The sequence below is a fragment of the Bufo bufo genome, chromosome 11 (genome assembly GCF_905171765.1).
Source record: "Bufo bufo chromosome 11, aBufBuf1.1, whole genome shotgun sequence".
NCBI classification, from domain to species: domain Eukaryota; kingdom Metazoa; phylum Chordata; class Amphibia; order Anura; family Bufonidae; genus Bufo; species Bufo bufo.
Window position 1 is genome coordinate 63099082 of NC_053399.1, and position 14157 is coordinate 63113238.

Below are 14157 nucleotides of genomic sequence, written 5' to 3' on the forward strand. Positions count from 1 at the left end.
ATCTTGTCATAGTAAGCCTATTTAAATAAAGCAGTTTTTTACACCAAAGGAATAACCTTCCATGGCCTAGAGTAGAAAGGGAGGGAACCAATAAAGCTGCCTCTTTTACAGATTTGACATATTCCTCAACTTCAGTATATTTACAGAACAGGTTTATTCCAGGCGCCCAAGTGGATGCCAGTCAAGCGTCTGGTTATCAGAGACTTCCAAGAACCCAGGAAAGATGGACAGAAGATTTACCGCATCTATCTTCTGTTATTTGCTACACCCAGCTCTCAATGGCAAATCATATAACCTTCTCACAGCCAGGGAGAAGGTGGGTTGTTGTTTTTTTTCTCCCTGGCTGTGACTCCAGGGAGGAGGAGATGCCCCTTGAGCAATACGGCCGTCTCCTCCTCCCCGTACTGGGGGGGGGGACAAAGCAGCGCATAGTGAAAATAGTAAGCGATCTCGCATGCCTTCAGTATGCCCTACCCTGCCAGCTATTTACAATGTCAGGGCCGGTGAAAGGTCCTCTTTACAGCAAATAAAAATACAAAATCTGTTTGTGTTACACTATATGATAGGTATAAAAAAAATATATTTCTCGCCCATATTCATTGGGGGACACAGGAACCGTGGTATAGCTATGTCCTCTAGGAGGCGTTGACACTAGTAAAAGCTGTTAGCTCCTCCCCTGGCAGCTATATCCCCTCCAGCCTGGAGAGAGAGCTTCAGTTTTTTTCTAGTGTCAATAGGAGGCAAGACCTCCCTGCTCTGCAGGGAATCTCCTTAAGATTTTTTATTTTATTTTATTTATTTTTTTCCTTCTTTTTTCAGATGGGACAACAGTGGACGCCTCGCCTCCCTGTTCTCCTGGGGTCGAGTTGCGCCAGCGCCGGTCACCCGCACTGCTGCCTCCCCCACAGAAGACAAGGCTCCCCTGCATCCCGGCAGCCAAGGGGGTCACCCATCCAAGCCCCCCTTTTCCAGCATCCTGCCACTACGGTGCCAGTAGCTGAAGGGGTGACCATGCTGGACCAGAGGAGGGGTGAAGATGGCGGCAAGTCAGAAGATGAGGCGAGTACACGGGACTAGGTAAGTATGTCCATTCTGACATGGATTAACCCTCCTGCGTCGTCTGGTCTCCCTCCCTCCCTCACTCCCTCCCTCTTGGTGGCAATAGATTCTACAGGCACAGCGTTTTTAGAAAGCCCAGCACCTCACTCCCCCTCTGGTACAACCCCTAGCACAGTGCTCATTGTTGTCCTCCAGGCGGGACAACTGCACATAAGGGGTTAATACCGACATCGCGCTTCGGCTCTCCAAGGAACATGCTGAGAAGGGAGCTCAGAAGGCTCCCGATCTCTTCCTGGGGCCGTCATCTTCCGCCATTATGCACCACTTTCGAAGTGGACGCCGGGCGCGCCACTCTGGAGGGGGTTAACCGCCATGCGATTCGGCCGGCACCGCTTCGGTGCCGGCCACGATGTTATTTGCCCGCCCCGCTGTGTCCGCCAGCCCGCGGGATGGAGACGCCGCTTCCACCTCCACAGGAATCTTCCTGAGCGGCACCTAACACATTACCACCCCTTTCGAGAGCGGACGCCGGGCGCGCCGCTCCGGAGGGGGTTAACTGACCATGCGTTTGGTGTTCCGGCCGCGATGTTGTTTGTCCAGCCCGCAGGGGCTAGCAATGCCCTAATCGGGCACAGGGGCTCGGTTTGCCGCTTTGCGGCCTGCTAGGCCACAAACTTCGTCCCTGGGGGGGGGGGGGGTGTTCACTCTGGCGCAAATTCTTCCTGCCCTGCTCCCCCCTCCCCAGAAGCATGCTGAGCCCGCCCCAGTCCTAAAAAATGGCCTTAACCCTTTCATGTCCAGCCACCTCTTTAGGCCGGCATATCTGGGGATCCACCCCTGGTGCATGCTGGTAATGCAGAGGATTAACCCTTTCCTGCCTCTTGTGCACTTGAGGCCGGCATCGGATTTAAAAAATAAATAAATAAATGTGCGCCATACGGGTCCCCCTCCTCAGCCCTCACTACCGCGGGACCAACCTGTCTGTGTGGTACCACACTGGGCCATGTCCTATCTCGGATAGGGAGGACCTCTCATATTCCCAATCCGCCCTCCAGGGCCGTTTGGTTGATAATTCTCCACCTTCGCAAATCCCGTGGAGGACAGTTGAAATCCACCCTCCAGGTTGTTTGGTTGATACTTCTCCACCTGCGCAATCCAGTGAAGGACCACTGCAAGATCCCAATTCGTCCTCCATGGCCATTTGGTTGATAATTCTCTGCAGGTTCCCAATCCGTCCTCCGGGGCCGTTTTGGTTGATGATTCTCCACCTGCGCAATCCAGTGACGGACCACTGCAGGATCCCAATCCGCCGTCCGGGGCCGTTTGGTTGATGATTCTCCACCTGCGCAATCCAGTGACGGACCACTGCAGGATCCCAATCCGTCCTCCGGGGCCGTTTTGGTTGATAATTCTCCACCTGCTCAATATAGCGGAGAACCTCTGGAATTCCAAATCCACCTTCCGGGTCGTTTGGTTGCTAATTCTCCACCTGCGAAATTCAGCGAAGGATCTCTGCAGGATTCCCAATCCGTCCTCCGGGGCCGTTTGGTTGATAATTCCCCACCCGCGCAATACAGTGGAGAACCTCTGGATTCCCAATCCGTCCTCCTGGGTCGTTTGGTTGTTGATTCCCCACTGCGCAATTCAGTGGGAGGCAACTGGAACTTCCCAATCCACCCTCTGGGGTCGTTTGGTTCATAATTCTCTGCCGGCGCAATTTTATACAGGACCTCTGTTCCCATTCCACCCCCTGGGTGGTTTGGTTGCTAAGCCCCCTCCTGCGCAGTCCGCATCTGCCAGGGGCGAGATTCTGATGGGCAGACCTGCGTGCTAGCGGACCACAGCAGGTTATCTTCTCCTCGAACATCTCCGCACCCCCCTCCCTTCACCCCCAGCAGCACTTGTCGCAGGCATTACCCTCTTCCTTGGGCAAAGTAATTGCACTACTTGGGATACAGTACTGACCTTATACATTGTCCCCTGTCATAGGTGGACTAAGTACAATAACACTGATTTCAGTGCCGGACGTATACATTCCCCCTTCTGTAGGTGGTGGAATTGCATCTCCACTGGGTTCAGTACCTGCCGTATTCATTAGCCCCTTCCACAGGTGGCAGGATGACATTATCACTGGTTACAAGGTGTGCTGTATGCATTACCCCCTTACTTAGGTGCTAATTGCACTCCCACAGGGTACAGGACTCGCCATATGCACTAGTTCTCGCTGTGGGCATTAACACTCCTTTATAGGTGGGGTATTTTCCCTACCACTGGCTTAAGTACTGCGTATGCATTCCACCTTCCATAGGTAGGGTAATTGCACCACCTTTGGATACGGTCCGACTGTCACGCTATTCTCCCATAGCCGCAGTGTTACACATCACTGTGCTTCCTGCCTGCCTTACCCCCTTTCGCAAGTGATCGACTAGCGGGGGAATAACTGAATATCCTAAGATACGGCAATTCAACAGTCGGTACTAAACGGTGCCCGGTATTCTTACTCTAGTGCTATATGAGTGCCGCCAGTGGATACGGTGGCTATGCTCATTGTGTTCTTTTTGGTATTGGTTTTGGCCATGATTATAACTCCTGTCTTTCAGGGGGTTTACTAGCATCACTTGTGTCCTAGAGACTCCCATCTCCATGGGTCTTCATTGTTCCAGTCGGTCATGATATTGTCTGCATCAGTGGTAGTGCGTACACCATTGCACATATATGGTGAGTACGTTCCAACGAGTCGAGTGCTTCACTGACCGTATTCTCTATCCACCACTCCTCCTTCTCTGGAAAAGTGGTTATGCTGGCACTCTGGTAGCAGCTACAGCGTGTTTTCCTCCACAGGTGCAGCCTTTCGCTAATGCTTGAGTTTGTGGTCGCTGCAGTGGGACATCCCCTCAGGTAGGGGCCCTACCTTGGCGCCAGCTTGGCAGTTGCTCCCGTTCAGCGCCTTTCCAGGTAGAGTTCTTAAGGTTGCTCTACTTAAACTGGGGCAGTATGGTACGTGGCTTCTACGGATAGTCTCAGGCCTCCCTCTCAGTTTTTTTTTTTTGCGCTGATGGGCGAGCACTGGCTATTACTGTGGGAGCGGTATTGCATACCATTACATACTTGGGGTCTGTCTGTTTAGTTTTTTCGTCAGGTGATGGACTCTTCTACAACTGAAATCCTTGGCTACTTCTGTATAGCGCCAGTCTCTACGGGAAATGGGCTTTGACCTAGCCTATTCTTCCCCTGTTCCTTTCCTCCTCTGGATCATGATTCATAGACACCCCGCATGCCTTGGTAGTTCCTATGTTACTACCTTCCCTCATCTGCATCTGCACGGGGTATTCTTTTAGTGGCTTTCCATTCCAGGCACGCTCCGGTCCCAACTGGTGGGCTGTGGCCCCCTCCACCTCCCTCCTTCTATAGGGACTCCTTTCATTGGTCTGGGTGTGCTAACGGTATACTACACGAAAGCTCCCCACCTTCTCTCCCGAGCAGGAGTTCCGGAAATATACGACATGGATGCTTTGACATCTCCTTGGCGGGAGTTTCTCCCTCCTTACGTGTTTCTTCTCTCCTACCCAGGGTTCTACGGAGGATCAGATGGAGGGCATTCCGTCAAATCCTAGTCGCTCCGGATTGGCCCCGTCGCGCGTGGTACGCCGATCTTGTTCTCCTTCTAGGAGAGGTTTCTTGTCACTGCCACTCAGAGACGACCTTCCTTTAGGGTCCGGTCTTACATCGGCATTTAGGGTCTTGGATGACGGCGTGGCCTCCCCTGGTGCCCATGGAAACCTTCTTTCAGGGAGTGGCACATACGGTTCCTCCGTACTGTCCTTTACCGCCTTGGGATCTGAATATAGTTCTCTCAGAGTTCCAGTCTTATCCCTTTGAGCCCTTGGGGAGACATCTCTCTCCGGCTCCTGTCCTAGAAGGTAGTTTTTTCTTGTGGCTCTCATCCATCAGACGGGTGTTTCGAGTTGGGGGTGCTCTCGTGCAGAGAACCCTTACTGGGTCTTCACAAGGATAAGGCGGTTCTCTGGGCCATTCCTTTTTTTCTCCCGAAGGTGGTCTCTGTCTTCCACTTCAATGTAGGAATTGTCCTTCCTTCACTGTCCCTCTCCTTCACCCCCTAAGGCAGGGAGCTATGTCATTATTGGCAGCCTCCAGTCCCTTCCGGCGTACAGAACCCCCGTTTTTTGTCATCCGGAGGTTCCACGGAAAGGATTGGCGGCCTCCGAGGGGCAAATTGCACTATGGATTCGGTCTGCAAATGCCTTACCGTTCCGCCCTTAAGTGTCACGGCTCGCTCCCCTGAGCGGTGGACGCTTCTTGGGCTCTGAGGCATCGCGCCTCGGCTGCGCAGTTGTGTAACGCGGCTTCCGGTCCTCCTTACACACATTCAAAAAATTTTCCAGGTGCATTCTTATGCATCTGCGGCCGCTGCTTAGCCCGCAGGTCTTGCAGACGGCAGTTTCTTAGCTACCAGCAGGGACGCTTGCTTCCATGGGTCTGTGGTTTTTCCCTCCCTGTGGACTGCTCTTGAACGTCCCACGGTTCCTGTGTCCCCCAGTGAATATGGGCGAGAAAAGGAGATTTTTGTATAACTTACCAGTAAAATCTTTTTCTCGCTCTTCATTGGGTGACACAGCACCCACCCAGTATTGTTGTTCGTCCACAGTTGTGGCTGTTGCTGGTTAGAATCTAGTTCGGTTCTTGGCATGGTTGTTGTTCAACGAAAAAACGTGGGTTTACTTGCTTCTCCTACTGCTTCTCACAAACTGAAGCTCTCTCTCCAGGCTGGAGGGGGTATAGCTGCCAGGGGAGGAGCTAACAGCTTTATCTAGTGTCAACGCCTCCTAGAGGACATAGCTATACCACGGTTCCTGTGTCCCCCAATGAATATGGGCGAGAAAGAGATTTTACTGGTAAGTTATACAAAAATCTCCTTTTTGACAACCTATAATCCCAATATTAAATAAACACAATATGTAAAAATTATTTTAAAGGAAGCTGCTTTGGTCACAGAAGAAAATGTAAAAAAATAAATAATCTAGTACTTTTTTTTAAAGAAGCATTCCAGTTAATAAGTACATTAACAACTGTTAAACTGAGTCAAACTGATTATAACTGATGCTAATATTAACCCTTTGCGACCTCTGGTCTTTAACCGCCTCCGGACCGCCTAACGCAGGATCGCGTTCCGGAGGCGGCAGCCCCGCGCAGAGTCACGCATATACGCGTCATCTCGTGAGACGCGAGATTTCCTGTGAACGCGCGCGCGTTCACAGGATTGGAAGGTAAGCGAGTGGATCTCCAGCCTGCCAGCGGGATTCGTTCGCTGGCAGGCTGGAGATGCGATTTTTTTTTTTTAACCCCTAACAGGTATATTAGACGCTGTTTTGATAACAGCGTCTAATATACCTGCTACCTGGTCCTCTGGTGGCCCCTTTTGTTTGGATCGACCACCAGAGGACACAGGCAGCTCAGTAATAAGTAGCACCAAACACCACTACACTACACCCCCCCCCCCATGTCACTTATTAACCCCTTATTAACCCCTGATCACCCCATATAGACTCAATGATCACCCCCCTGTCATTGATCACCCCCCTGTAAGGCTCCATTCCGACGTCCGTATGTTTTTTACGGATCCATGGATACATGGATCTGATCCGCAAAACACATACGGACGTCTGAATGGAGCCTTACAGGGGGGTGATCACCCCATATAGACTCCCTGATCACCCCCCTGTCATTGATCACCCCCCTGTAAGGCTCCATTCCGACGTCCGTATGTTTTTTACGGATCCACGGATACATGGATCGGATCCGCAAAACGCATACGGACATCTGAATGGAGCCTTATAGGGAGGTGATCAATGACAGGGGGGTGATCACCCAATATAGACTCCCCTGATCACCCCCCCTGTCATTGATCACCCCCTGTCATTGATCACCCCCCTGTCATTGATCACCCCCCTGTAAGGCTCCATTCAGACATTTTTTTTGGCCCAAGTTAGCGGAAATTATTATTATTATTTTATTTTTTTCTTACAAAGTCTCATATTCCACTAACTTGTGTCAAAAAATAAAATCTCACATGAACTCCCCATACCCCTCACGGAATCCAAATGCGTAAAATTTTTTAGACATTCAGATTCCAGACTTCTTCTCACGCTTTAGGGCCCCTAAAATGCCAGGGCAGTATAAATACCCCACATGTGACCCCATTTTGGAAAGAAGACACCCCAAGATATTCCGTGAGGGGCATATTGAGTCCATGAAAGATTGAAATTTTTGTCCCAAGTTAGCGGAAAGGGAGACTTTGTGAGAAAAAAAAAAAAAAAAACAATTTCCGCTAACTTGTGCCAAAAAAAAAAAAATTCTATGAACTCGCCATGCCCCTTATTGAATACCTTGGGGTGTCTTCTTTCCAAAATGGGGTCACATGTGGGATATTTATACTGCCCTGGCATTTTAGGGGCCCTAAAGCGTGAGAAGAAGTCTGGGAACCAAATGTCTAAAAATGCCCTCATAAAAGGAATGTGGGCCCCTTTGCGCATCTAGGCTGTAAAAAAGTGTCACACATGTGGTATCTCCGTACTCAGGAGAAGTTGGGCAATGTGTTTTGGGGTGTCATTTTACATATACCTATGCTGGGTGAGATAAATATCTTGGTCAAATGCCAACTTTGTATAAAAAAAAATGGGAAAAGTTGTCTTTTGCCGAGATATTTTGTCTCACCCAGCATGGGTATATGTAAAAAGACACCCCAAAACACATTGCCACATTGCCCTACTTCTTCTGAGTACGGCGATACCAGATGTGACACTTTTTTGCAGCCTAGGTGGGCAAATGGGCCCACATTCCAAAGAGCACCTTTCGGATTTCACAGGGCATTTTTTACACATTTTGATTTCAAACTACTTCTCACGCATTAGTGCCCCTAAAATGCTAGGGCAGTATAACTACCCCACAAGTGACCCCATTTTGTAAAGAAGACACCCAAGGTATTCCGTGAGGGGCATGGCGAGTTCATAGAATTTTCTATTTTTTGTCACAAGTTAGCGGAAGATGATGATTTTTATTTTTATTTTTTTTCTTACAAAGTCTCATATTCCACTAACTTGTGACAAAATATAAAAACTTCCATGAACTCACTATGCCCATCACGAAATACCTTGGGGTGTCTTCTTTCCAAAATGGGGTCACTTGTGGGGTAGTTATACTGCCCTGGTATTTTAGGGGTCCTAATGTGTGGGAAATAGTTTGAAATCAAAATGTGTATAAAATGCCCTGTGAAATCCAAAAGGTGCTCTTTGGAATGTGGGCCCCTTTGCCCACATAGGCTGCAAAAAAGTGTCACACATCTGGTATCTCCGTACTCAGGAGAAGTTGGGGAATGTGTTTTGGGGTGTCATTTTACATATACCCATGCTGGGTGAGATAAATATCTTGGTCAAATGCCAACTTTGTATAAAAAAAATGGGAAAAGTTGTCTTTTGCCGAGATATTTCTCTCACCCAGCATGGGTATATGTAAAAAGACACCCCAAAACACATTGCCCTACTTCTTCTGAGTACGGCGATACCAGATGTGTGACACTTTTTTGCAGCCTAGGTGGGCAAAGGGGCCCACCTTCCAAAGAGCACCTTTCGGATTTCACAGGGCATTTTTTACACATTTTGATTTCAAACTATTTCCCACACATTAGGACCCCTAAAATGCCAGGGCAGTATAACTACCCCACAAGTGACCCCATTTTGGAAAGAAGACACCCCAAGGTATTCGCTGATGGGCATAGTGAGTTCATGGAAGTTTTTATTTTTTGGCACAAGTTAGTGGAATATGAGACTTTGTAAGAAAAAATAAATATATAATCATTTTCCGCTAACTTGTGACAAAAAATAAAAAGTTCTATGAACTCACTATGCCCATCAGAGAATACCTTAGGGTGTCTACTTTCCGAAATTGGGTTATTTGTGGGTTTTTTCTACTGTCTGGGCATTGTAGAACCTCAGGAAACATGACAGGTGCTCAGAAAGTCAGAGCTGCTTCAAAAAGCGGAAATTCACATTTTTGTACCATAGTTTGTAAACGCTATAACTTTTACCCAAATCATTTTCTATTTTTTTTACCCAAACATTTTTTTTTAATCAAAGACATGTAGAACAATAAATTTAGAGAAAAATGTATATATAGATGTCGTTTTTAAAAAAAAAAATTACAACTGAAAGTGAAAAATGTCATTTTTTTGCAAAAATTTAGTTAAATTTCGATTAATAACAAAAAAAGTAAAAATGTCAGCAGCAATGAAATACCACCAAATGAAAGCTCTATTAGTGAGAAGAAAAGGAGGTGAAATTCATTTGGGTGGTAAGTTGCATGACCGAGCAATAAACGGTGAAAGTAGTGTAGGTCAGAAGTGTAAAAGTGGTCTGGTCATTAAGGGTGTTTACGCTAGGGGGGCTGAGGTGGTTAAGGTACGCCATCGTCGTGGAGTTGTCGGACTGAACCTGAACCGGACAACCCCTCAGATGGTAGGCCCAATGCCGCAGAGAGCCGAATCACTCTAAATTCCAGAACATTGATTGGAAGGGAGCGTTCCTCGCGTGACCATACTCCTTGAACAGAGAGGTTTTCCAACACTCCTCCCCCCCAACCCCTGAGGCTTGTGTCCGTCGTTAACACTTTCCAACGGAGAGGAAGGAACGAGCGGCCCAACGTCAACATCGGAGAGACCACCATCTGAGGGCCCGGCGAACCTTGGCAGGGAGACGCATGGGCCGATCCAAGGAGGCTGGGGAGCAGTCCCAGCTGGTCAGAATGGCTCGCTGAAGCACTCTGGTATGAAATAGAGCATAGGGAACCGCTTCGAAGGCTGAGACCATGTGACCCAGAGCCGAGTGGGAACGGGAGCTGGGTGCAACAAGGGGAGAATCTGAAGACTGAGAGTAGATAGCTTCTCCGGAGGCAAGAACGCCTTGGCTTAAAATGTGTCGTGCACCATGCCCGGATAAGTCAATCATTGCGACAGATCAAGATTTTTGCCTGTTAAGGATCCATCCGAAGTGCTCCAGGCTGTCCAGAACTATGCTCATCCGCCATTGGCAAGGTAGTGTGTTTAGCCAAGCGGGAAACTGGCGTGTCCACAATAGGTGCGGACGACCATTTCTTAGTGAAATCCTCCGGAAAAGGATAAAGGACGTTTAAGCGTTTTGGCAAGTTAAAACGCCTATCATTCAAATTCCACTCCTTTGAGAGAGAATAAAACTCCTGATGGTTATGGAAACACTTGTGCAAGCGATGGGACCTTCTAAAGAAAAAACCCGAACTGGCAGGCGACGGTGCGGGATCCTCAACCTGCAACGTCTCGATCACCGCCGTAATCAGATTGTCCACCGTGGAGGACAGTTTGGACGAATGACCCTCCAGCGAGACACCATGCTTATCTGACCCCCCCCTCATACTTTTGTGCTTAGTGTCGCCTCCTAGAGACAACAGCTAACCCATGGTCAAGCTTGTGTCCCCCAATGATACGGATGAGAAAGTTAGAATTTAACAAAACAGGTGCAAAGGAAAAGAGTTGCCCGTAATAAGCATTCAGGTTGCAGATTTGCAGAGATATTTATCAGTTTTGTGGTGTAAAAATGTTGCAAGTGATGGTGTTGTGCAGCATTTGGTGCACGTGTTTGCAATATTTAGTGAGCCTCACCACTTTCAGAAGTGTAGAGAGTAAAAAGGTCAGGATTACAGAGTAGAACACTTCTATGTCTCATTTATGATGTGCCACTTTCACATCTCCACATCAGGTAACTCCCTGGTGTACTTTTACAGACAGGCGTACACCACTTTGCACTTGTGCCAATGATATTATTAATGTGCGCCATTTGATACATTTGGCCTAACCTCACAAAGCAAAGACAGACTTAAAACTCACTCCAAAACCAATGCAAGTGATACCCCCCCAACCCCGTAAAAAGGGTTATGCCATGATTGATGTAAAAAATGAAAATTGCACATCATATAGTACATGACGGTCTCTTTCTAGCAAAGTGACAAAGCTAGAACCAGCCCTGCACCTTACTTGGGTTTCAGAGATCTCCACACTCATTGCTCTGCTAGATTTTCTTCAGGGTGTGTCCTTTCTGCTGCATCTCTCTCCCTGAACCTGCCACAGCTTCTAACAGAACGTATGGCTGGTGGCAGTTTAAGATGTAAATGGAGTATGTTCAACCAGCTCCGTGAGATGGAAAAGAACAAACAGCAGGTGGCGCTCTACAGATAGTTTATTGAATAGCTCACGGGTATTACTACATTTTTAATTATATGCAATTATAAAAGTATTCAGATCCAGGTGCTGGTTTGAAAAATGTAGAATAGGGCTTCTAAAAATGAAAAATTTTGTCTTATTGGTTGTTGTTGCTGTCCTCCATTTTCCCGTGCACTTTCATACATTTCATAATGCGTATGTCACCATAGTACAGAATCTCTAGTGCACTGGAGTAGAGTCTGTGTGGTAGAACTCGCCTGTCTAACCACTACACTGGTGCCACTCACTGCATTGATCACCCATACTGAAATGTATCCCTCTCACCCTCAAAGCTGCTTTGAGCCCACATGGATGATCTCTGCCTTAGGGCCCATTCAAACGGCTGTATAAACGAGTCGGCACCCGTTCCGCAATTTTGCAGTAAGTGGGCCGACCCTTTCATTTCAATGGGGCTGCAAAAGATGCGGACAACCGTGTGCTGTCTGCATCCGTGGTCCCGTTCCGCGGCTGCGTGGAAAGAATAGAGCATGTCTTATCCTTGTCCGCAATCGCAGACAAGAATAGGCATTTTCTATTTATTATGGTTGTGGCCATATGTGGTATCCGTGTTTTGCCGATCCGCAAAACACTACGACCGTCTGAATGTGGCCTTAAATTGGGTTTCCTGGATTTTTATAACTGATTTTTTTCTGGATAGGTCATCAGTATCTGGCAGAGGTCCACCATCCAAGCACAGCGCCGTACATTGGCAGTGCTTGGCCATGTGACCACAGAATGTGATGTCACATGGCCTAGGCAAAGCTACAAGAAGGCCATGGTGTTAGTGCGAGCGCCGGTGCCATCTCAAACAGCTGGACCCCCACCCATCAGATGCTGGTCACCTATGCAGAGGATTGGTCATGAGTTAAAAGAAAATCTAGAAAACCCTTTTGAGTATTATTCTGCCAGTCATTATCATTTTTTCTATCTCCACATCTCTGTCACGTGTATGACAGTTCCCTTTTATATGGAGTTGTAATAGGGCTAACACAAAGGTGCGTGAGCCCTCCACTTGTAGCTCTATAGGTTAGATTACATACAAAATTTGAAAATAAAAAATTGTTTGTGTCATGTTCCATCTGACTCCTCATGTATATCTCCGTACACATGGCGTCTGTACGGCCCCTCGTGCAGAATAGGAGGTTACTTACTGAGTTAGAAAGCCTCTCATTTACAGAAGAGGGTAGCTGTCTCGGTGTGCGGTGCACTGTAGCAGAGCTGTGTTTTTCTTTGGTCGGGTGATCGGAGCTGAGCATCCTGAGCCAGTTAACACATTAGAGATGTGATTGAAGCTGACGGAGAGCATATCCTCCTCCTCAGGTGTTTATTCTCTGCATGTTAAGTAGTATTAAGATGAGCGCTACATAAAAACAGCTTGGGCTGATTTCTGCATGATCCACAAGGAGCACGGGGAGAAATGGAGTCCATGGAATTCAGAGAGGACGCTGCACAGCCCTCATTGCTGGGACAGTCGCTTTCCTGCATATGCCTATGTGAATGTGTAACCTATTGGATTGTATTACTGGATAAAACAGCATATTTACCTTACATGAGGATGAACTAGTTATATAGTGACTTCCATTTCTTACGCTTCCCCATTTCCACCATTGATAATACTCCAGTTCTTTCAATGACTGCATTATACATATTATAATTCCTAAACATTGTACAGTTTGACATGCTCACGTTGCTGCTTTGTTCATACTTCTACTGAATAGCGTACATTCTTAAAGGGGCACATGCATGTCCTTTTCACTTGTTGCGTTGGCCCCTTCTGGAGTCTTGCTTTGTTCTTCAAATGGCCAACAGCACTTGCTGAATGTACCTAATATTCACCTCTTCTGTTCTAGGACTTTCATTTAAACAGAGTAAATCTGGAGGAGTCTGCAGCGGTGGAAAGCAGCCCTTCTGGGGCCCGACCTAAGAAGAAAAACAAGAAGTCCTATGATTTAACAGTGGCTGATAGATTCTGGCAAAAACACAAAGGCAGGTAAAGTCTAGATACTTTCGACAGAGATAAATATAGGTGGAAAAACATATATGTCCTGATAACGAAAACTATAATCAATGTAAACTTATCTATTCTTCACCTAGCCCAACAATCTGCCATTTAAAGTTGGACAAGTTTACAGTGATTGTGGTTTTACGTATCAAGATATAAGCACTCTGTATGCAAAAATCTGCACATGAAAATACCAAAATATATCTTTATTAAAGTTGATAAAAGACAAAAACATAACAAACACAAGAGTAAATTGGCAGTGACAAACACAAGGAGTATGCCATACAAACAAGGGTCAAATATAAATAACCTAAAAAGGCACGGATATATACAGGAATGGGTGTATGTGAATAATCAAGCCATATGGTTCACCCTCCTGACCATGAGAATATCAGTTTACTTACATTACAGAAAACCCCGACAGGTGTTTCACATCAGCTTCTTCAGCTTTCTTCTGAGGAAGCGGACGCGAAACACGTGTCGTTTTTTTTCTGGAGGTGCCATCAACCGGGCCTGTAATGTAATATGCAAACGGATATTCTCATGGTCAGGAGGGTGAACCATATGGCTTGATTATTCACTTACACCCATTCCTGTATGGAATTGAGGTCCCCTCCTGCCCATTGTGTCTATGGCCCATGGTGGCTGCTGTGAGGCATGTCTCAATGCTACTAAGAACAGCTCAGGCAAGATGGCAGCCCCCTTGGCCATGTTGAGGAAATAGAATAAAAAATCTGCAACCAGAGAATAAAAACAGATTAACAAAAAATATCTGTTGCTTTCTGGCTTTAATTGC

The 14157-nt window shown here is 47.2% G+C and overlaps 1 protein-coding gene across 2 annotated transcripts in view; it reads left to right on the plus strand.

Annotated features, from left to right (window-relative positions):
- The window catches only part of SCFD1 (sec1 family domain containing 1), a 149091-nt gene that overhangs the window by 39848 nt on the left and 95086 nt on the right, over window positions 1–14157 (plus strand). For both annotated transcript variants that reach the window (XM_040411182.1, XM_040411183.1), the window contains exon 11: window positions 13210–13349. In XM_040411182.1, coding sequence (XP_040267116.1) covers window positions 13210–13349 — 140 coding nt within the window. The remainder of the gene's footprint in view (window positions 1–13209; window positions 13350–14157) is intronic.